The 24,337-nt window shown below is 46.9% G+C and overlaps 2 protein-coding genes across 6 annotated transcripts in view; one reads left to right on the top strand and one right to left on the bottom strand.

The window, feature by feature from the left end:
* Positions 1–443: 443 nt before the first annotated feature.
* The window catches only part of RNF13 (ring finger protein 13), a 40,222-nt gene continuing 16,328 nt past the window's right edge, over positions 444–24,337 (bottom strand). For 2 of the 4 annotated variants that reach the window (XM_066325595.1, XM_066325596.1), the window contains exon 10: positions 22,180–23,649. In XM_066325595.1, the coding sequence (XP_066181692.1) occupies positions 23,285–23,649 (365 nt within the window). In that variant the 3' untranslated portion in view covers positions 22,180–23,284. Of the gene's footprint in view, positions 2,020–3,192; positions 3,251–21,077; positions 21,304–22,179; positions 23,650–24,337 lie in introns of those variants that run through there. The other 2 variants (XR_010744334.1, XR_010744333.1) reach the window with 2 other exon arrangements.
* Positions 14,841–20,133, top strand: PFN2 (profilin 2). 2 transcript variants are annotated; one of them, XM_066325599.1, is made up of 3 exons: positions 14,841–15,081; positions 16,064–16,256; positions 18,418–20,133. In XM_066325599.1, the coding sequence occupies exons 1-3, from the start codon at positions 14,950–14,952 to the stop codon at positions 18,513–18,515; spliced, it is 423 nt and encodes a 140-aa protein (XP_066181696.1). In that variant the 5' UTR covers positions 14,841–14,949; the 3' UTR covers positions 18,516–20,133. The 2 variants fall into 2 exon arrangements, with proteins under 2 accessions (XP_066181696.1, XP_066181695.1); XM_066325598.1 differs by lacking the exon at positions 18,418–20,133 and adding an exon at positions 18,102–18,271 and having other exon boundaries at positions 14,851–15,081.

Raw genomic sequence — 24,337 nt, 5'->3', positions numbered from 1 at the left:
AAGTAAAAATAAATAAGTATCAGTCACTGTTTTACAATTCAAATGCATGTGAAGAAGCCAAACTCTAAATGCAAAATTAGATCAGCCCAGATTCACAACCAGATCTTGTACATAAACAGACCAAGTTTGCTCAGTCTTGGATTTGTGCCACTTTCAGTGTTTTTCTTGTCTTGCCACAGTCATCCCAAGCTCTGCACCCAGGGGAGCAATGTTTCTGATGTGCTACAATCACACCGTGGTGTTTCCCTTGTGTTTCTGCTCTCTCTCACAAGGGTGTTGCAGATGCAAGGTTTGGAGCAGCTCTACCTGCTTCAGGGCTTCCCCTCAGAGCTGTCTCCATGGTTTATAGCACTGCCAGGCTACAGCTATTCCACCTGTATTTGTCGTGCCAAGAGTCTATCTCAAATAGAAGTATTTGGACTTGTGAAAAACAAATCAGCTAGTTTTAAGAACAGGGAATAGGATAGTACTTTAATTAGACAAACATTAACCACTGCAGCTTCAGCAGAAGGTTTGGCAGATGAGGAACCAGCAAGCCACAGAGGAAAAAAGCCCAGAGAGAAGTACTGTGGAATGACTGTATTGCACACACAATGCAAACTCTGCCCTGAGGAATTACGTCAGAACAAGGTTAAATATTTCACTGGGACTAATACTTCCCATTTAATTTATTTTTATAAATCAATCTGCATAATGTGTGCTGGCATCCTTTATGTTTCAGTTTTGCTTACAGTAATAAAACTAACTCTGCAAATCATCCTTGGCTGTGTGTTATTTTTACATCCAAAAGCACTGAGTGATAGAAGCTTGGCAGGACAGATCTGACTAAGAGAAAGAAAAAGCATTGTACTTCCCAAACATAGCAGAACAAGCCTGTTTTTAAAGCAGTAGGATGAAAACGGTTCAGCCTACAGTTAAAATTAGAGGTATGGTGAGATTGAGACTGCAAGAGAAGTACTGAATTACATGTGTTTTACTTGAATTCAACAAGCATTTTTTATTAGTCTGTGGTAAATGAAATACTAGCAACTTTAAAAGTCTGTGGAACAGTCAAATCCACAAGGTGTTTCATGGAGCAAATGCTCCCTGCCATTGTCACCACTCCAGGAAAGCCAGTGGTGACAGAGCACGGGAGCCACATGGGGCAGACACCGTGGGTCTGGCTCCTGTGACCCTGCAGTCACTCATCCCCTGCCCCCAGTGCTGCCTTGGGAGGACAAGGCACGGCTGGGATTAAAAGAGAAGGGGCAGCACTGTGCCACACACGGGGCTCCTGTCCAAAGCCTCCTGCAGCCCATTCACTGGAATGCTCACGGTGGTCCCCAGGGCCCCTGGCTCTCCCAGCACACACTCCCAGCTGGGTGAGGAGGGGCTGTGGGCACCCATCTCCCACTCTGCAGCAGCAGCCGTGGTGCTCAACAGCCAAAGCCCTGCTCAGGTCAAACACTGGCACTGCTGGCACAGCCGGGGGGCACCTGGCTCTGAGCCACCCTGACACCACTGTCTGTACCTTCTGTTCTTTCATGGTGCTCAAGAGACAGACACACGGTATTCTGGAGCCTCTTATAATGAATAATTACTGAACCTCACCCCAAATGTATGTATATGTATATGTATATGTATATGTATATGTATATGTATATGTATATGCTTTTAATAGACATAAAGAAATATAAACCCCACAAACATTTTGAATGCTAAATGAAAAAAAAAAAAAAAAAAACCACCATTAACTGGAAGAGTTCACTAATCCAAATAACCAAATCAAGATACTCCCATTCCCCTCCTCCCAGATAGACTATTTACAGCCATCAGGAATGTGTCACTGCTCAGCATTCCGACCCACTGCCTCCGCAGGCTTTTCCTTTCTCCAGCAGGAAATCCTCCAGCTGGCCCTACTTTGTTCTGTAGCACATTTTAAATTCAGCTTCTTTGTATCAACTGAATGTAGGTACATGCAGGCATTTGGTACCTGCATGTGGGTGTTCCTCCTGGTGAGACCTTCTTACTTTCAATTTCCTTATGAGCAAATTAAAAAAAAAAGTAATTCCTTCAGTGATTTTTCTGCCTTTCTGCAATATGCACACACACAAAATTCTTAAAGAAATGTAGAAAATAACAGCCACTGATGGACTCTGCATCTTCCAACTTGGATTGACCAAGTGCTGCCTAAGTTTATGTTAAAGGGTTTGCTCAAATAAAAGTGTTGCAGATTTCTTCTTAACAGGAAATTTTTTTATTTCCCCAAGCCTTTCTACTTAGAAGCAAGATTATTTGCAAGTTGGTGTCATATAAACCATGGGCCAAGTGTTTACCCTGGACATGGATTCCATGGAAAGTTAAGCAAATGCACATTTGTCTCCCAAGTTTCCCCGGGAAGCGCCGTGCCCGTGGTGGGCACTGGGCTTAGAGGGGCTCAGGGCTCAGTCCTCAGGGCAGAGGGGCTCAGGTCCTGCTCCAGGGACAGAAAGGAGGCACAGATCACAGGTGAGCAGGAAAACTAAACCTCCCTTTGGCTGTGGGTAGAGCTCGAGGGGCTGAATCACTCTTGTTTCAGATGCAGTACCCTTAGCCTGGGGCTGAAAGCAGTAAAATATGCAGCAAGGCAGGACACTTTCTAGGCAGAGTATCCTCCTTGGGTTTTGTTTTATTTGGTTTGTTTGTTGTGGGTTTTTTGATGCTCGACAGCTATTACCACTAAAGAGCAGAACCTGTGACAATACAGAGAATATACTTGCTTTGCTCTAAGAACATGAGCCACATTTTCACCAAACAAAAATGGATGTGTTGGGTTGTTTTAATTCCTGGTCTAGTTGGACATGTCTTATCTCTGCCTCAAAAAAATGGAAATGCATAACGAAGGCAGCCAGTTGTCTTGTCTTGAACACAATTCCCACCACAGGAAAGGATTGTTGGCTAGATGTGGTATCAGTACAGGGAAACTTAGTACTGCCAGCTGAATAGATATGTCAAATTTCTTTCTGCAAAATGTTATGTCTACAGCTACTAGAAATAGCACAGCTGAGTGATAAAACTTAAACAAGTGTGAAAAAATATTTGCTTTATTTTCAATTCTGTTTTCCTTGTGAACCTGACAGCATTTTGTTTTCCTAAAGTCATGTTTCATGTGCCCAAGGACTGCACTTTCCCACTCCCTACACCTGTGTTCTCATAAACATTAGCAGTGCTTACACAGATTCTGCACCAGCTTGTACAGGACTGAGAAGGCAGGCTTGTTGGACACTTTCATCTAAAAAGAAATAGGAATAAAATAACTTTATATGAGAGTATTTCCCTTAAAACACTGGAATGCTCTTTAATATCTGATTGATGAGACCTGGCCCTACAAAGACTGAATTTTCACATTGCCAGAACCTTCCATGAATAGGCACTGATTTCATGTACTACTTTAGGATCAGATCTTACAGGACACTATTTTTAACTGCATGAAGAACAAACATGTCTAAAACACCTTAACCCTCCAGCTGAGGCTACACATACTTTAAAGCCATTCTAATATATGCATAATTAATGCGTATATTACTCAGCAAATGGTAAACAGCAAGTGTTGCAGTAACTCTCCTGTCACTAATTTTAATACTGTACCAAAATATGCCATTGTAAATTAACTAGTACATTATGGAGTGTCATAAATTATTGAAACTAAAATTATAACTGGCAAAATGAATGAAGCAAGAACATTTTGTAACCCAGTGTTCTTCCTACTCGACTTCATAATTTTCTAATTTGAGTAAAATGCTAAATCTGATTCTGTCTGAGCACAAAAAGGAATTTTTTCATATAATTTACTAATTTTGAAAGTAGCTTGGTTGGAAAGAAATTGAAGCATGTCAAAACCTCCACAAAAGCCATTCTATGATAGAATATTTGTTTACATGGCACACAACATAAACTGTTCTTTTGTCATCATCCCCAGGCCCCGAGGTGAAGCCAAAGGAATCACATCACAGCAAGGGAGAGCCACTCAGGACAAAACTCTGCTGCCAATGGTGCACACCCAGCACTAAGGAGGAGCCCGTCCCACCTGGGCTCAGAGGATGCAGGACAGAGATGTGCTTCTCCAAGGAGCCCAGCTGACACAAGGCAGTGAGCAGGAGCCCGTGGTCCAGGCTCCCACAGCCTCACCTGCACCATGGGCAGGGACCACTGCTGAGTGCAGGGCACAGGCAGGAGAAATAGCTCCTGTTTGGCACAGAAGTTAGAGCTCTTCAGCTTTGGACATCTAGAGGTGAGAACAGACAGGTGAACAGCACAGGAGTGACATTACTTTATCTTTTGCAGGGATTTTAAAGCAGACCAAAGGTGTCTTTATGCAAGTTGGTAGAACATGCTGCTCCATTACTTCAGTCAATAGGAAGTGTCAAATTGTTTTTGCAGAAGTCTTCTTTTGTCCTGTATTGTTTTTTAATTTTCATTATTTGGTTTCACTGAAATAACAGGTGTCTTTTTTTAGACAGACATAAAAGAGGCTGGCAGACAATGTCTGCTGCTTCACTGTTTCCAAATGGATTCCATATTCTGCTCCTTTACTCCTCTCACCTTCCTGCTCTGTCTTCTCTGAAGTACCATGGAACCTTCCATGTGCCCATTTTTTTTTTTTCATTTTTAATTTGCTCGTGTTTATTTACTGGACAAAATAACTACATTAATTAATCTTTTTATGCTGCCTGAGCTCACCCTGACTTTCATTGGAGCAGAGCACCATCCCTACCAACACAGCAGGGCCAGACCTTGTGTGGCATCCTGACCATGCAGCCCCACACCCCTCCAGAGTAGTGGGAAGGATGCTGAGAGGTGGTGGCCCCAGGATGAACTCTCAGGGAGAAATCCCTATGGAGTTTGAGTTCTGACCTCGTTTCTGTAGGCTCCAGGAAGGAGGTTCATCTCTGGAGCCACCACAGCACAGAAGGGTCTTTGGTGGCAGTGGCTGGGGCAGGTCCATGGGCAGCCCTGGGCTGCTGGGCTGCACCCATCGCCCCGCCAGTGGAGGAGAGGCAGGAGGGAAAAAGCTCCATCCCTCTGCACAAGCCTGACTTGTGCAGTTAACTGCAGCAGATGGAAACCTTTGGGGACAACAGTCTCCCTGCTCACAGGGTAAGGCAGTGTCCCCTGGCACAGCGGGGGCGGGCACAGCACTGAGAACATCCCAGGGGAGAAGCTGATTTAGAACTGCCCTCTGACAGTGGTAACAAGGATCCTGCACCCATCTGTCCTGCCCTCCCTGGCTATGGCACCCTCCTGGGGAGGCTGAGCAGGGGACACACAGCCTGTTCCTAGCACAGATGGCCCACAGGCCACCCCAGGGAGTCTCGGGACCGTGTGAGGAGCTTTGTCAGGCACTGGGAGATGCTGGAGAGAATGGGAAGTTCCTGCGGGGATTCATTTCCCCAGGAGATCCTGACTTCTGGACAAAGCTGTGTAGCTGAGATTGTAATACCACTCTGCTGCGGACAAGGACACCAGGGGGCTGTGCTGGGTATAAGCAAGGACAGTTTCTAGTTCTCAAGTTTTTATAATAATGATGGATTAATCCTGTTCTTGTCCTGTCCTAATGTGCCAGGACAGAACAGCTGACATAAGACTCCTCCAAATTGCAACGGGTGTCCTCAGCTGCAGGAGCCAGTGGTTTTTAAGCACACAGTTAACTCCCACAGACCAAGTATTTCCTTCTTCTTTTTTAATAACCATTTCTTTAGGCGAGTGTCTCTTGGTATTTTAAAAACTCCTTTTAATCAATTTAGAATTAATAACAAAGCAGCAAAACCCTTAGGGCCTGAAAGCTCCAATCTCTGCCCCTCTGGAAGTGATGAGTCAGCTCCAGCGTGGCAGCCATGGAGCAGCTGAGGGCCGCCCAGGAGAGCTGAATTAGGTCACTTGGTTTGCTATTCATGGAACAGTGGCTGTCCCTGCCATTCTGAGAGAGCTGCTGCACTCCAAGGACACTGCCACAGCACCTCACAGCAGCTGCTGCTGCCATGGCTCTGTCCTGTGTACTTCCAGTGCACAGGTACACCAGGACAGAGCCCCTCCAAGGGGAGGGAAAGGACAGTGGCTGCAGGACACAGCACACACAGAGTCCTGTCCTGCTCCCTGCTGTCTGCACGGTGTCCCCTCAGGCTCCTGCCCTGGGCACTGACCCATGCTCTGCTCGGGTTAGGAACAGCAAGCAGCAGTGCCCAGAGCCACACTCCTGGGCCCAGCCTCTGCCCTAAGCATGGCTCACACCAGGCCAGCAGAGCTCAGCTCCCAAGGGAACACAGGCCCCTGGGTACTGGAGCAGACCTGCTGAGCCCCCTCACTCATCACTTGTTTCCAATAGTGATGCCATGGTCCCTACAGGCAGCTCCTATGGCAGCTCCCTACAAAACACTGGCTTGGAGGTTACCCACAGCACAAGCTTCCCATGCTCCTGGCAGCTTTTCTCACACCAGTCATTCTGGAACTAGCTCAAGCACAAGTGTTTTATGACCTGAGAAGACAAAGAGAACAGCCGTCAGAGGCTGCAGGACCAGACCCACTTGAGTCCAATTCCTGCTCCAGCAAATGTCCTCTTCCTCACAGCTGCCTTCAGAAGGGTCTGGTCACTTCAGTGACTTGGAGCTCCAGCACTCCTGTTTCCAGCTGCCTGAACTACCAAGTGCCCATGTTTCTGTAACTACAGTCTCCAGAGATCCAGCAAAAGATCTTCTGAATGCCCTGGGAAGCACATCTGTCCTGTTGCTGCAGGGCAGCCCAGTGCCCATGTCCTGCCTAAACCTCTCATATTTAAGGAGGGGTTTTGTCCCTGCCAGAGGGGTGCAACATGACAAAATGACTGCCTGCTCACCTGTTAATGTTCAGCTGTGATAAAGATGAAAGATTGTGGCTCACACCCTCATTTGTTCACTGAAGAGAGATCAAAATAAACCAAAATGGCTGAACAGTTTGTAAATTCCACTTCTCTGGAAGGTTGCAGAGTGACAGATGTACTGCAGTGGCAAATGATAGAACAGCTCTCTAAAGTATGGTTGTGAGATTTCAAAAGACATTCCTCTAATGTCCCAGACAGAGCACAAGAGGCACTCCTGAGGCAAATAAGAGATTTATTTAAAAAACCCAAGCAAAGCTTTCTTTAAGAGAACACAATGACAATTTCTGTGCAATCTCTGCAGGATATGTCTAAGGGCACCCCGCAAATGCTCCATGGCCTGCTGAGCCCTTCTGGGCACCCACCTGTCCCTATCCTCCTGCTGCTTAGCACAAAGCCTCTGAAGAAGACTGAAATTCCAAGTCAGATTTTGTAGTGAAGCAACAAAACAATATTCCATGATTTAATGACAAAATCTGTTATGAGTGTCACCATTTTGGTTCCCAACTCCAGTTTCTTTTATGACTACTTCAGTGCTTGGACAAGAGGTTTGCCTAAACCAGTCTCTTGCTGGTAAGATCACAGGCACCCAAGAACAAAACTAAATCTTCTTCCAGGTACTTCTGTGGAAGGAAAAGATGGTCTTAAATTTTTGATATGTGTGTCTGGCCTGTGAGACATAGTGCTTGCTAAATGAAAAGTATGAACACTACATCTTAAAGTTCATTTTTGTTTGTTTCTATTTGTTCAATATTTTCAAGGGTAGCACATGGAGGAAAAATGAAGTGACATATAACAGATGATTTTGAAATGTTAGCTTTGGTAGCACAAAGTGAAAATGCAAATGTATTCTTGCATGAGCACAGCAAACAGAAAGGGTGGTCATGCCCACCACATCCTGAAATATAACCAGCTACTTTGTTCAGAAATGGCATTACCTTTATTCAGCACAGCTAAGGCATTAGCTTAAAGCTGCAGCACATTTCCAGTATACTTAACTTACAGCAACTTCCACTGTGAAGCTGAGAGTACATTAAAGGGTGCTAATGATTACAATGCACATACTAGATCAAGCAGATTCTGCAGCAATATTTTAATTTTCACTTAGATTAAATTTACATTATTATTTACACCACTCTGCTAAAGAAACAGGGAAAGAGGTGCTGTAAGTGTAGCAGCAGGCACGCACATCTTAATGTATTCTTCTTTATTTTTATCTTGTCGTTGAATTTAACAAACTTCCAAGTGCAAGTAGATTGAAGCTCCATCTAGTGCCAGGGGCTGGGAACTTACTGGGAGATTTTCACTCCAAAACCAGCAAGCATTCTCAGAGAACTACGGAGGAGCAGTAGCCTGCCTGGCACCCAGAGCTGTGGCACAGCAGTGAGAACACTGTGGAATTACTCTTACAATGTATAAAGGCTTCATTTAAAAGCTGCAGTACCTCAGGCCAGGCAGAGACCAGGGCACAGCACCTAAAACATGAGCCCAGCATGGTGAGAAGGCTCCCTGCACATGGCCAGCACCTCACTGCCCACCATGCTCCATCACTAACATGTTCTGCACAGCTCCTCTCTTTGATCCAGGGAAGCAGGATGCTGCTGGTGCACCCCAATTCACCCTGCTAACCTCCATCCAAAACCAGGCCATCAGTGGTTCTGAAATGCCCTTGCTGTTTAATACATGGCTTGAGCAAGTTAGCACTGTTTCCTGCACAAACACCTACTAATGGCAGCAGAGAAAATGGGTGTCTATCACCAACACACAAAATAGTCTAGCTGGTGCTAATATTCCCTCCCTCTCTTTTTCTGTATTTTTTCTTCCAATGGCAAGGGCTAGAACTGCACCTGTTTCTAGCTCTGTAACAAAGCCATGCTGCATGTCCCAACTCCAGTAAGCACACGCTATTCTAGCCCAAAAAGAGGAGGTCTGTGTAGCAGAGGACAGCTGTTCAGATAGTTCAGTCAAAGCAGTGACGTTGGAAGGTTTTTTTACATGCAGAAGTCATGTTTCTTCATTTAAGAAATGTGGTCTTTGTTGTGCAGTTTAGATTTGAATTTCAAAGAAAACTGAAATGGGAGGAATCCTTCCAGTGTCCTAGTTAAATGTAACCCACCCGAGTCATAAAGCTTTAGAAAGCACTATGCCACTTGGACACAGAGTACAGACAAACTGTATTAGATGCATCTGTCGACATTTGTCCTCACATAAGCTGAGCACATACTGGGAGCTCCACCATCACAAACAAACCACGTGTGAGAGTGGCTGTAGGCACCCCAGCACCACCTGATGACGCAGGGCAAGTGCCACTGGTGCATGAGGATGTCAGCAACACCGACAGGTGAGGAGGGAGAATTACACAGCAGATGACTGCACTCCCTTCTCCACAGCACCACTGCCATGACTCTGCTGGCAGTTGTGTAAAGGCTGGCAGCAAAAACTCAGCATCTGCTCCCAAACAGCCCCTGCCTGAGATGCAACATTTCCCCCAGACACTGGTGTGTGGTGACAGCAGTGGTGCTGGGGACAGCCCATCCTGGCATGGGGGCACAGGAAGACCCCCTGAAGCACCGCAGGGTCTCTGGGGACTCCAGGCAGGCACAGAGCTGAAGAAGCTGCCCCAGCTCCTCTGGGCACTGACTCCGCTCATCAGGCCTGCCACACCTTCCACAGTGAGCAGCTGGGTTGAGACAGAATAATTTATTGGTTTTTGGGAGGTACTTTGAAAGAAGAGAAAACGTTCTAAATGAAATCACATCATTCTTAGGCTACTTTCCCCTTTATTCATTTCTACTTCTCCTGGTTCCACCCATTTTTATATTCTTCATGTTTTCTTTCACTCGTACCAGAGTGGCTGCTTTACAGTTGCACAGTAGAGTTGCACTTTTAGACTGAATACACTTCTAAGATTACATGGACAGCTTTGAGCACAACTATTTTCATATACTTTGTTCCTCAAAATGTGATATTTGAGTGGATGCAATTGAGAGAAAAGCACTATACCTATGGCAGAAATAATTCTCTCCATGATGAAACTAAGTAGTACTCAAACTACCACAAATTCACACCAAATTATTCTAAATATTAAATCTACACTTGCCCTTCTTTGACAAGCTAACAGCAGGCAAGTTGACTCCTGCTTAGAGCTAGGATCAAGTTTTTTGTGGCTAAAGAAAAACTTGGTATAAGGTTAGAACAGTATCATTTTGCTGGGAAAATATGGCTTTTTAAACTTCAGAATTCTTATTATGATTTTGAAGACAGTGAATGTTTTAGGTGGAAATTGTGTATCACAGATAAATTTATGTATCTGTGATTCAAAAATCCTTTGGATTTTTACTAAGTAACAAGCATTAACAGCAAAATCATTTGTGATCAGAGGTGGAAACAGCATGCAGACAAATATATTTACAGATGCTACTAGTGAAAGCAAGTTGAATGAAGAAAATAATGCCCTGAATAAAGCTCCAGAGGTCCCCAGCTGCATCATGCAGGTGACTGAACGTGCAGCAGACAGTGATGCAGAAACAATCACCTGCAGTAACTGTGAGCTAGGGAAAGAGAACTGTCCCCAAGACACAGCCTTGGTGTCCCCAAGACACAGCCAGGACAACGCTGCTGCCCAGGGTCCTGTCCCAGGGGAGAGGGACCCCATGTTCCTGCCACACACCAGAACCCAACACAACAGTCAGAACTGGGTTTTCTTCTTCATGCATGCTAGCACAGTGAAAAAATGTAGATCAGCTATTAAAAAGCTAAATTTGTTCTACCAGTCAAATGTGACAGAGAAAAAAACAAGCAGATGAAGCCTGCCAGAAGTGAAATGTTCTCTTTCATCTCCTATCACTTCTCCTTGTGGTCAGTGAAGTGTGTGCAGGTGTCACTGCTGGGACACGAAAAAAACCACATTCACCCAGGTTGAGAGGTGAGCAGAGAAAGAAGGGGGTTTATTATGATTTGGGGTTTAAATAGGATTTGGGATTTGATCAAGGATTGGGAGATGAGAGGAACACCTCTCTGACCCCAGTGGTCAATTTAGCAGTCCATCACAGAGAAAAATAGGAAAACAATCTCCTTTGTTTATGTTAAATGGTGAGAAACTCCAGTCCATCAGAGCGACACACAGGGGTCACAGGTTCAGATTTTACACCACAGTAAGATTGTTAACTGTCCCTGTTAAACCACACTGCACAAATATCCATTAAAAATGACTATGTCAAGAGCCTGTGTTGCTGTGCTTCATTTTCCACTTTTCTGCTTTCCCTTGCTCAACTTTGTGCTTCTCCAACCCTCTTATTGCATTTCTTAGCCTTAGTTTGGGCTTTTAAGAATAACTTCCCCACAACCTTTCTCCCACTGCAACAGCCAGCTGCCAGAGACATGTGATGAGTCACCACGAGTTTGGGCAAAATAACACGAAGACCTTAGACTGAGTATGTTCCCACCTTCCCAACGCTGTCAAGCTATCTACAAACAATGGATTTCACAGGCTGATACCCTTATTTCATAACTGAAAAGTTAATAGTTACCTATTTGGGTTCTGTTTGCTTAACTTTAAGCAAAACAAAACACTGCAGGACCGAAGCACACCGAGCAGTCTGCCTGCTTGGTAACTGAGGCACAGAAAGCTCTGTCATATGGGCCTAATTCTGTACTTGTTACTCCTACAGGGACTCATCCAAGACACCATTATCAACCAGAGATTACCTCTCCAAGTAAGAATTTACATACAGTGTACTTTAATTTCTAGGAATAAGGTTGATTTTCTGTTGGCCATGAGCAAGATAAAAATTTCACCTTAAAAATCCTAAAGCTGAGCAAAGTCCCATGACTTTAGAGACCCTTTTTAGTGCTTTGGCCACCCTGTAAATCTCATCCCCCAAAAACTGTCCTCCCTCCTATTTTAAGTACTTCTGGAAGCCACTGAAATGGAGGCAATTCCATGCTCTTATATGACATATCTATATCCCTACACTTGCATCTGATTTTTAGAGTTACATTGTGGTTTTGTTCTGTTTGAATTTGATGGTTAAATAAAAGAATAAGCAAGGGAAACCCCTCAGAACTGCTTACATAACTGTCTTACATAGGAAGACAAAGGTTTTGCTGAGCTATCTTATTGGTAAAACCATATCAGGCCAAAATCCTCTAAGAAGCTGAAACTCTCATCATGGAGAGTTAACATGGAATTGAACCATTGCTCCAAACAATGCAAGATACACCAGAAAATCACCTTTTTGTCAAAATTTTCAGGATAGTTTAAGTGCCACTGTACAAGGCTCTCTGCAGTGCAGCCACACCTATGCTGGCATGGAACAGGACCTTCTTCATGCACAGGTGTAGAAACTGTGCAATAAAACTCTATACAATGGTGTTAATGATTGTTGCACTTTGAATTACCAATTTTAGCAAGGATATTTTTATACATAAATAAATATTTAGCTTCAGAAATGTCTCAAATTCCACTTTACTCTCATAGCAAAACCACCCCAACAACCCTGGAGGTCTCCACTCTTACAATCTTTAAGATACAGAGCACACCCATATTTTCTTAAATCCAGCAGTCTCAAAGGTGCTGCTGCAGTAGTGCCTACACAAACTGTATTTTAACAATTGTATAACATAGCACACAACCAAATGAGGCACTTAAGACTGAAAATAAAATTAAAGAATCATGATTTTCAGAAACACTACTAGTGACTGCTGAATCTGCAAATTATACAAGACACCTGGTAGCTTTGAAACGTTAAATAATAGCAACCCAATTTAGACTTCACTTTCTAAATATATTACTAGAGTTAGTTCACAAATAACATGACTAGAAGCTGAGCTACGAAGCTGGTGTGAAATCCTCTACTCTGATCCAACCATTTATGTTAAGGAGACCCCAGACTTCCATGCAGTTATTTCCAATTTAAATCCTTCAAAGCAGATGTCTGTATTCCCTGTACTGCTAACACAATCTGCACACCAGAACAGCCCTCACACCACTGCTCACCTGCTCTGTGCAGCTATTACAAGAGGCAATATTCCTGACACACAGGTGGAACACTCCTCAAAGAGGCAAAGCACTCAACCACCGCCCACCAACTGAGCTCTGGATTCTGGATTCAGCTTCCCCCCACCGCCTGGGCTGGCAGTGACAGCTGGGAAACAGGACCAGAACCTGGGCTGCAAGGGCTCAGGAGGGCACAGACACACACTGGCCAAAAGGGATGGACAAATGTGTTGGAGGGTGAGATCCCTTCAAGCAAGAGGGGCATCCTTATTGCCATTTGAAGACAATCAACAAAAAAATCAAACACATTTTGGTTGAACTCTAAAACTAACAGACCCATCAGGCTCTCATTCGTTTCAGATGGATGCATTTAATTTTGTGCCAGTAAGAATGTTTAACTGGGACCTCCTACAGACCAAGAATAAGTAGAGAAGTGACCCTCAATGCCACCTTCAGACAGAAAAGAACCTTTTCTCCTTCCCATGGAAGGAATCTCTGGAGGCAGGATGATGAAGGCAAACCAAAGTTCACAAAAAGCTTTAGCTATTTTAAAAGCTGAAAGCAACTTTAAAGACTGTAACTCATTGGTAGATACAGTGACGTAAAAATATTTCTGGGATACATGGATGATGTTGTCCAAACTCAGAGGGGTAAAGACACTGTGAAAACAAAATAGAGAAAAGAACCCTTATGGAATTAAGATGAAAGATGCAAATGAGCTCTTTTCCAAGTACCTGTTAATCCAAGCAATTAGTACTAAACAATACTCAATCCCATAACAACAGAACTAAGTTGTTAAAGGACTATGAAACGCCGAAGTATGCTGTAGGGGTTTCCATTATAAATACCTGGGGACTTAAGGTAAAGGGAAAGAAGGGTAAAGGCAAAGGTAAAGGAAAGGTCAAGAAAAGGCAGATTCATTTATTGTATACTATGCCTTGGCATATTCAGGCAATTCAGACCTAACTTCTTGAACTGTAGCCACAAAGCTATTGACAGGGACAGCCCCGCCACATGCCACCAGTCATCCAGTAAAGTAAACCCACCCTGCCCAAAAGCCAGACGATCCTCCCACCAATTTCAGTGTTACGGAAAACAGAGCAATTGCCTCGAAACACGCCCTTAAGGTGCTGGAGAACACTCCTGCGACCTAGGACAGCCTTGGAGCAGCCAAGCTATCCTGCCCAGGGCCCAGAATCAGCGCGGCAAACCAATGGCACCAGCCTCCGGTGTTGTAAAGAAATGTGGAACTAAATTATTGCACCAGAGACCTGGCGAAACCTGGAACGACAAACCCCAAAATCGCGAGTTACAACCCCTTGTAGAAATAAAATGTAGCAGATGCCGGTGTCTGACAGGGCCGCATCCGTGAGGTCCGGGAGGATGAAGGGCAGAGCTGGGAGTCAACCACTCTCCGAGGGGGCGAAGGCAGGCGCCAGATTGCAGGAACAACACAAATGCAGGGACTGCACAGGGGCCGTGCGGGCACAGCGGAGCGGGCACGGGAGGGATGGGGCGCCGGACCCCGTGTGCTGCGGGCTCCCCGGGGCTGCCCGCCGGGACGGCAGCGCGGCGCCGCTCCCTGAGCCCCGGAGCCGCGTCGGGCCAGCGCCGGTACTCACCGATCCCGGCGGCTCCGGCCTCCGGCGGGGCCATCGGGGATGTCCGGCCGCGCCTCTGCCCCGTGCGGTCCGAGCCGGCCGCGGACAGGGTCCCGCCCCGCCCGCTCCGCAATTCCGCCGGGCCGAGCCGGGCCGGGCCGAGCCGAGCCCTCGCAGCAGACCCCGGACTGCCCGCACCGACCTCCAAGGGCCGAGCGGCCCCGGCCATCGCGCCCCGAGCGGCCGGCGCCGAGCTCCGGGCCCCGGCCCCGCCCCGGGCCCGCTCCCCCCGGCCGCGGGGGCGGTGCCGGCCGCGCCCCTCCTCCCCCCGCCCCCGGCGCGGCAGCGCAGGGCTGGGCTGGGCCGCGCCGCCGCCGCCGCAGCGCTCGGTCCGCTCCGCCGCCGCACCGCCGGGACCGCCGCCCGCCCCGCGCCCCCGGCCCGCCCGCTGCCCGCTCGCCCTCGCCCGCCGCCCCGCGATCATGGCCGGCTGGCAGAGCTACGTGGACAACCTGATGTGCGATGGCTGCTGCCAGGAGGCCGCCATTGTGGGCTACTGCGACGCCAAGTACGTCTGGGCAGCCACGGCCGGCGGCATCTTCCAGAGCATCACGGTGAGCGGGGCCGGCGGGAGCGCGGCCGGCGGGAGCGGGACCGGCAGCGGGGGCGGCGGGCCGCGGCCGGGGGACGGGGGCACCTTGCGGGCGGGGGGCGCGGGCCCGGCCGCCCGCGCCGCCTTTTTGTGCGCGTCGGGAGCGGCGCGGGGCCGGTCCCGCGGGCGGGGGCGGCGGCCGGCCCGGGGCGGCGGGTGCGGGCGGCGGGCCCGGTGCGGGGCGGTGCGGGGCGGGCGGCGAAGGAAGGCGGCTCGGACGCCGCCGCGCCGCCGGCTCCATGTTTTCTCCGCCAAGATGGCGCTCTGCCATTGATGCTCCCCCGCCCTGCCCGCCCGCGCCCCCGGCCCGCCCGGCTCCGCGGCTCCGCCGCCCCGAGAGAAGGGCCGTGCGGGGCCGCCGCCGCGGCTGCCCCGGCCCCACGCGGCCCCGCCCCGGGCGCGGCGGGCCCGGTGCCGGCCGAGGCGGAGCGGGGCCGCCTGGGCCGCGGTCGGGGGGCCGGGCCCGCCGTGACGCTGCACTTTGCGGCCGCCGCGGTGCGGCCGGGCCCGCGCCGCACCCCCCGAGCCCCGGGCCCGGCGCCCTTCCCGAGGCGGCGGCGGAGGGGCCGCGGCGGCGGGAGCGGCTCGGGGCCCGCGGGCGGCCCGGAGCCGGGCTGATGCCGCCGAGACGGGCAGGCCCCGGGCTGATCTCCCGGGACAGGTGCCGGCGGAGTCCGCGCCCGCCCGGGGTCAGTCTCCGACAGGCGCCCGGCGCCGTTTAACGGGCTCGGGCCCGCAATCGCCGTGGCAGCGGCTCCGCCGCGCGCAGCCACCGCGGGGCAGCGCAGACTGCGCCTAACAAAGCCCTGTGTTCTGGAGCACTTCCTGCGGGCAGCGAGGGGAAATCACGGCCTCGGCCTCTCCGCACGAGACAGGACCGGTTCTGAATGGAGATTACAGCAGTATACCCTGCCGTGCTAACTCTGAACTCTTTTCTTTGACAGCCAGGAGAAATAGATATGGTTGTAGGAAAAGACCGAGAGGGTTTCTTCACCAATGGTCTGACCCTTGGTGCAAAGAAGTGCTCTGTGATCAGAGATAGCCTGTATGTCGATGGCGACTGCACAATGGACATCAGGACAAAGAGTCAAGGTGGTGAGCCCACATATAATGTTGCTGTAGGCAGAGCTGGACGAGGTAAGCACCCTTTTGTCTACCTTCAGATCGCTAAATTAGGAATGTGACCCTAAGCATAGGCTCCAGCTATTAAGAAAACCAAACTCCTGTATTTAATGGCTAATTTTGGGAAGTGATGCAAGGGGTGGATGGCAGTGCTCTAGCTGAGTTCTTCCCCGTTCCCACCTGCATCCCAGGCCAGCACCAGGCTGTGCAGTAGTTAACAGGTCTCTGCCAAGCAGGAAAAAGCAGGCTGCAGCTCCAAGCAGACTTAGCTGGTATTCCATCGCTTGATACCTGAAGCCCAGGAGGGGTCTTTTAATGACAGGCAGTGACTGCAGCTTTCTCGTTGTGAGTTGCTTGGTGGAAAGTTCGTTCTGCACAGATGTGAGTCTCATGTATGAGCTGCTCCTACTTGAAAAGTTCTACTCTAACTCTTCTTGCACTTCCTAATTGAGCCTGCTGAAGTCTGTCCAGGCAGTAAAAGCTCATCCAGTTTGGTACCACCGAGAAATGTGCTTCATGCTCACACACCTGCTCCTTGTGCTCTTCAGTTAACTTCCAGTAAAACCTATTATGGGGCAGCCACTCATCTGGGATGTGAAATACTGTCTGGGAGTGGTGTGCCTTATGTTGGGAACACCTGGGCTAGCATTTTTGGGCTGGCTGTGGAACAGGTTCATGAGTGATAAGACTTTTGCTTATAGGTGTAAAACCAAAGGGAGAGCAGGCTAAAGCCCAGGGCAGGCATGCAGGAAGAGGGTTGGCAGCACTGAAGTGAAACAAGCAGAGTTCTGGCTTGTGGAATGCCAGTGAGAACTGTCTTAAGCTTTTATGAGCAAATTGCTGTGGAGATGGAATCATAGAGTCATTAAGGTTGGGAAAGTGCTCCAAAATCACAGAGTCCAACCTTTTCTCCAGGTGCTGCCAAGGCCACCACTGACCCATGCCCTCAAGTGCCACCACCACATGGCTTTTGAATCCCTCCAGGGATTCAAAACTGGGGGCTCACCACTACCCAGGGCCGCTGTGCCAGGGCTGGACAGCCCTTTTGGTGAAGAAGCTTTCTTAAATATCCAACCTAAACCTTTCATGGTGCAGCGTGAGGCCCCAGTGTATGATCACATGTGGGTAGACTGGCTGCAGCATTCCCAGCCTGGTGAGCAGTCCCTGGCCTGTGGCAGCCCAGTGCTCACTGTGTCCCCCTCCCTGCTGGGGGACATCTGATGGCAGCTCACAGTGGCTCTTGCTAGTGAGCCTCCAGTGTTCCTTTTCACCAGACAGTCTGGGACATCTTGCCGGAATCGGGGGAGTGGGGAGATTGGCAGCATGACAAGTGTCCCTGTGTTTTGTCTTATGTAAAAAATGTGGTTTATAGTTGTGTTACTGCATGGAAAGTCTCAGCCCAACTCACCTTCTGGGGTTTTTTACCAGCATCAGGGTAATTACTCTGGTTCCTATACTAGCAGTGAGTGCTGCAGCACAGATCATGGGAGTTTTCTTTTGTCACTCTCCAGTCACACTTGGGCACACACTGCACCCCTGCCCCCACAGGTGTTTAAACTGCCACCAGGATTTACTCGCTGGGTGGTGACTGATGGTGAGAGGCACCATAATGCTTTTTAGGTAGCTGGTGGCATTTTTCTTAGCAGTGAACTCTTACAACTTCCACAGTTTAATAAAATCCCTGAGAATAGCTTGTGCCTTTTCCCAGCCCTATCTACATCTCTGTTTTAATAAAATTGTTAAACTAGCTTAATACCCAAATACTAAATATTGAAGGGTGTTTATTGCACTGCCTAAAACTTGCATTATTTCCATGTCTAACACACTCTTTTTAAAACTTTTTTTTCTTTTCTCTTTCAGTCTTGGTCTTTGTAATGGGCAAAGAAGGGGTCCATGGAGGCGGATTGAATAAGAAGGCATACTCAATGGCAAAATACTTGAGAGACTCTGGGTTCTAGTTGTTAGGCAGACTGTTAAGTATTAGGGGAAGATTGCTATTAAACTTTCCTGGCGGTGAGCTTTAAACCTTACATTCTGGAAACTTTACTAGCAATGCAGGGTGATGGGGTATGAACCTGTGTCTCCTTTGTATCCCTTTGTTGGTGGGGAAAGGTGTTATTTTTTTTTTTTCCCTTTAATTCTTTTTATTTCTGTTTTGTTTCCTTGTGTACTCCAGCATTGGTTATAGTCATGGGAAAGGAAGGTGTCCATGGAGGGACACTCAACAAGAAAGCATATGAACTGGCTTTATACCTGAGGAGGTCTGATGTCTGAGCAGCCTCTCCCCATCCACCTAGCAGCTGTCTGCACCACCACTCGCTTGTGCTCAGTGCTACCAGACCGTAGATGGTAGTTTGTGGTTTTTTATTTACCCATTTCCTACTGTCATAACTCCAGTTCCCCCTTGTTCATCTCTGTAACCACTGTAGGTAACCGAGCCCGTCTGGCACCACCATGATGATGATATGCATGATAACTTGAAACTTGGGAGGGGAACATGCCAAGTGTAGGCTCTGCTTCATCTTAGCAATTAGTGTGATATTGACAACTAAACCGAGATACTAAACAAGGTGCCGATTGTACAATCTAATTTGATCAATGCCTCTTCAGCACTTTGAGCAAGTCACAGCTCACTAGTCTTCCTTTCACAGAGCACGGTTGGGAGGAAAAAAGTGCGTGCATATCTTCACTTCTGTCCCTCTCTTTGTTTCTGTTTTTTAAACCCATGTGTTTGCTTACACCCATTTTTTATAGTGCCTGGTTTGTTTAACCAATTTGCCACTCAAAAGCTATTAATGTCACATTAGTTTTGTCATTGCACTTCACTGTAGTAGGCTTAAGTCTCTTACTTTCTCTTGATGTTGTCTGAAGGTTGTACTGCTTAACAAGTGCAATCACAAAACTATGAAAGGGTACAGATGTACTTCCTCCCATGACCTTAAATCACCATCCTAGGGACTCCCCAGACATTCCATCATTACAATAGCTCAGGCACTTTTTTTTTTTTGCCAGCTCCTGTTCTGTAGTTGACTTGTGCAAGGCTGCCACTGTGGCCCTTAGCTAGCCTGGTATAACCAGCTGGAGTGTGTCTGGTTTCAGTTTCTCATAGGACCAATTTTAATTTGCAGCTTGGGGGTCGGGGGGTGGGGGGTGTTGGTTTTTTTTTAATATGAAACTGCAATGTCATTGTGCAGAACTGCCACCTTCAGCTACCGTGTGAGCTCTGACTGGCTTCAGTCTTTCTGCCAGATCACTCAGTGGTGCAGAGTTTGGCTGCTCTGAAGCCACTGTTTGGATGAAGGTCGGTAGTTTGTAAGCTAAACTGTCAAAATACCATTTCAAATTTAAAAGTCTTCATCTGGCCTGTCACACCCTTGCTGCAGAAAATGATGGAGTGAGCTGCCTTGTGCACGAGTCATCTGAAATGTCTGTAACCAAACTCAGTTCAGGCACGGTTCTGATCTGTATGTCCATTGCAAGAACTGCAGAACTATGTATACTAAAGAATAAATGGGAGATGGTAGTGGTTGGAATAACTGACTTGGCTGTCTTGTGATGAATTTTTTAATATGTATTCTGTGCCATACTATTGTTAAAAAAAAAATGAACTGTTGCTATTGTGAGATGGATTTTAACTGACTCCGAGGGTTTCTTTTGACTGGCACTACCTTAGGGACATTCTAGTATTTGCTTCTATTGTTGGGCCTTGTGGATAATGTACAGATTTAAACAAATTCTTGTTGCTGATTTGTCCATTTCTTTCCCTGCACTTTGTTACATCTGGGATACAGTCTAACTCATCTGATTTAATATGCATTTCAAAAAATGCCATAACTATTAAAAACACCTTGTTTACAGACAGATGAAATAAATTTATTCCAACCAAACAAAACCAGACTGTTGGTAATTTTTCCACCTCACACGCAGGAAATCCTCTGAGGCTTTTCAGTGCATGGCTGGCCACACTAACAGGAGGTCTAAGTGCAGTTTTAAATTTTACAGGACAGCAGTAGTATGATAATCTAAGTAGTATTATATGGTAATATGGTAAGTAGTGTAATAATATGACTTCAGTCAGAATCCAGGCAGTCTTTGGGGTAGATCTTAAATTAGGAGATGAGAAATCATCTCTTAATTCCACATTTATCCAGCTCTCTGCTGTGGGGTTCCCCTGCCCACTGAATGCCCAATATACCATTCCTGAAACAAGCTGAAGGCAGCTTGGCATTGCACCTGGCAAAGGAGGCTGTGGTGGCCTGCCCAGGTCAGTACACCAAGGGTGGGAAAGTGCTCTCACCCAGACAAGGGGCAGATTTAAGGTCTCCCTTACCTTAAAGGACTGCACCTGGACTTGTTACTTCTGCTGAAGTAACAAACTCCTAAAAACACAGGCCCAAGGGGATGTGCTGGTAAACTCAGAGGCTTGTGGGATGGGAGGACAGCCAAGCCCATATCATGGGAGGTGAATCTGTAGAAAGGCTCTGCCTTCCTGGGCCCTCAAACTAGTCAGGTGCTTCTGGACAGGACCTTAAAACACTTTTGTTCCTCTCTCCTTCCCCCATGCCTTCATCACTAGTGTCAGCTGCACCTGCTCCTCTGGCACTAGACCCAGGTCTAACTAAAACCTTCCTATATATAATGTTCATATTCTCCCACTGCCAAGGTGCTCTGTGTCTGAACTGGATCTCCCAGTATCAGAGTTAGAGCAGACCAACACACCCAGAGCACGGAGCAAATTCCTGTTCAGTAGTAACTGGTACAGAGGATGCAAATCCGCTTCCCCCATAAAACACATGTGAAGCTGCGTTCAGTGTCTGAATGCAAAGTTGCACTCACCTGCCGATTGCAGAACTTTGTTTCTCCCTGGTTAGGATGATGAGGGTATTATTCCCAAAGCTGCTTCTCTGGTATGGCCAGAGTGGGTGTAATTGACTGCAGCAGCACCTGAGGCAGAGCAGTTGCTGGCAGCACACGCCAGGTACTTGTCATCATGTTCCTTAGTGTGACATTGTTCCTTTCTGACCAATCCCCCTCTCTTGAGGTGTATGTCATCTGTATACTTCTGCTTGGTTAAGAATTAGGCGTTGTTGAGATTACTTTTTCAAATGCATTTGTTGGTAACTTTTCCTAGCATAACTGTGTCTGCAACTGATTGCAAGCACTAGAATTACATAAGAGCATATTACAAAGTTCAGGTCAGTTCAGGGTTCTGAACTCTTCAGATTTTGGGGAGCCCAGAACACAATAATGAATAAACATAGGCACTCACAGCAACAGCAGTGATCTATTTTAAGAAACATCTTTCAACTTAGTAATTACATTTTCAGAAACCGTTTTCCCATTTGGACTCACCTAGACATAAGCACGCTGAAGGGGAATTTTGCCTGGTGAAAATATACCACTACACTGACTGTCATTAACCCATGGCTGCTGGCAGCAGTGGTTTGGAGATGAATCATCCTCTTGTTATTATCCTTTTATTGTGCCTCATTGTGCAAAATAAACTTTTCCCTGCTCTCAGCCAGGCCCAGAAAACAGAGCTGCACTGCAGGGTCTGTGGCTGCATGGAGTGTTAGGTCAGAAATCACATCTGGGACCACCTCAGCTGCCATCACCTGTCCAGGATTCTAGCACTGGGCTGCAGCTCTGCAGGCACTGCCACCTGGGTGGAATTGTTCAGAGCACCCTGGTCCTCCTCCACTCCTCCAGGCAAACTACAGGCTCCATAAGTGAAGAAAAATGAAGGTTTTCCTGCATAATCCAGACCCATGCATGTAGCACTGGTCAGTGCAAGTCCTTGTACTGTGATTCACAGCAGGACACAGGAAACATCTGCTGGGGATCGCAACAGTTCCATCTTCTGCATCTTCGAAAGCACTTCACCCTCAGTAATGGAGAAAAGTACTCGAGGTCTCAAGGCAAAAGTTCAATAAACTCCTTTTGATATTTAAAGTGGAAAACATGTTTATTAACATTCTTTCAAGCTTTCCTTAGTCAAGGCCATATAAAAAAATCTCCATTTGAGTATATGCATGGTTTTACTTTCTACATTGTTACAGAGGTATTATATAGAATCTATCTTTTCTGTGATACACTGGTAAGTACTGAGTTCTGTGAGACAGGTGTAAGCACTTGTTTTCAAATCAGGTATTTGAAAAGAACAATTTTTTATATACAGTTTAGCAGACTAATGCAGCATAAAATGCTCTTAGTAAGAGGTATATGAGCCAAGGATCAATATAATACTTACCCTAAACTTCTTTTTCTATGTGGAACAAAACCTCTGTCTCAGTTGTCTCCCAACTCCCACTTCCTCACTGGAAACCAGATGATGAAGTAGTAGCAAGGAGGGATTAGTAATGTGCTTATGGTGGTCCTGACCTTGTGAACTGCTCAAAACTAAACATATATTCTAAGTTTCCGCATCCTGGGAATTGCTCAATGGAACTGCTTAAACTCTGCTACCATGGCAAACTCCAAGGATTATTTGTAATCACTGCTTTGAGATAAAAGTGGATTTTCTTCTGCTTTGTTTTGACATATCAGCACATAGAATATATTGACCTGTTCTACATTTTCCTTTCAGCAGTGATGACAGTTTTTAGGAAAACTATACAAACATGCAAATACAGTTTTTGTTGGGCCTAAGGGGTAACACATATCTACATGTAATAAATATTGCTCTCATGATGACCCAGTTGTAGCTACAAAATGGAAATAAAAGTACTTCCAGAGAAATCCTGTTTAAACAAGAGACATTTAGAGTCTCTGCGGTATTTCTATTGATATAAACTATTAACATTATTCATTAGCATTGTGAAGTCCAGTTTAACTGTTGGTTTTGAGAAGACAGAATGTGTGACTGAATACCTGAATCAAAAATAAATCTACCTGTAATGATTTAACCAGAGTACTACTACATGAACTGCTGGTCCTATCAAAGAAACCGAATGGATTACAGATTAAAAGAGATTCCCTATGCAAAGGTTTGCAAATAGCCTTAAGAACCCATTTGTTCATACACCTACGAGTCATTAGTAGTCTCAGACAGTGTTTGCCACTCTGTACTCCCTGTCCTCACTGGGCTGCAGCTGAACCACTACACTTTCTTCATTCATGCCATTTTCTGCATCACTGCTATCACCATTGTCGTTGTCATCGTCCTCGTACTCGGAGGACTCGGTCATGTTCTGGTGGGAGTGGGATTCGGACAGAGCCCCGAAGGACTGCGTGCTGACCGAGGCCAGAGGCCTGAGCAGGGGAGTGTTCTCAGACACCTCGTTCTCCTCCTGGCTGCTGTCTGTCTCCGAGTCAGAGTCCCCCTGGGAAGGGACCACTTTCTGCTTACACACAGGACAGGTTTTTTTTGTTTTTGTTAGCCATGGGTCCACACACTTGCAGTGATATGCTGTCAGAAAACAAAATACAAGGACATCGTTATAATAGTGAAAAGGACATGGGAAACTGCTAAACTGTGTTTCTATTCAGTGACACAGGAGAATTTTAAAACATCACTCACACAGAGAATTTTAGTTCCAAATATGTTGGCACATAGCCTGTAAAAAACACCTGATGGCTTAGGATCTCAGTCACGTAGGTACATGCAATGAATACCTGGGTTCCCTACTGAGTGAATGAGAGCAGTAGTACAACAGGCCACATCTGGTGACAAACTATAAAGCTTTTTGAGCAATTCCATCCACTTGGCATGCCCACCATCATCATCTTCACATTGCCTCTCACCTCCACACCAACATGTATCAAAGCACCTCATTATTACATGATATTACTGCACGATTTTGTGGATATTAAATTAGGTCTGCAATTGGCACTGCAACTAGACTGGCCATGTTTAAAAACAGTATTTGTCTTACTCATGGTATTGAAAATTCAGCTCTTCTTACTAAGAGAGACTTCTACTTGGCAAAGAGCTTGTATTTACACGGGCTGGTAATGCCATTGTTTTGTACCTGGTCAAGCACACTGGAAAAATGTTCTCCACACAAAGTGGTGGGAGTTGGTGGTGTTCAAGTTACCTGTGCAGTCCTACACTCTGAGAGATGCCATGGATCTGTTATCTTCTGAGAACTCCTTGT

The sequence above is a fragment of the Sylvia atricapilla genome, chromosome 10 (genome assembly GCF_009819655.1).
Source record: "Sylvia atricapilla isolate bSylAtr1 chromosome 10, bSylAtr1.pri, whole genome shotgun sequence".
Lineage (NCBI taxonomy): Eukaryota > Metazoa > Chordata > Aves > Passeriformes > Sylviidae > Sylvia > Sylvia atricapilla.
The sequence above is the reverse complement of the archived record's forward strand: the minus strand, read 5'-3'. Positions and strand labels throughout refer to the sequence as shown.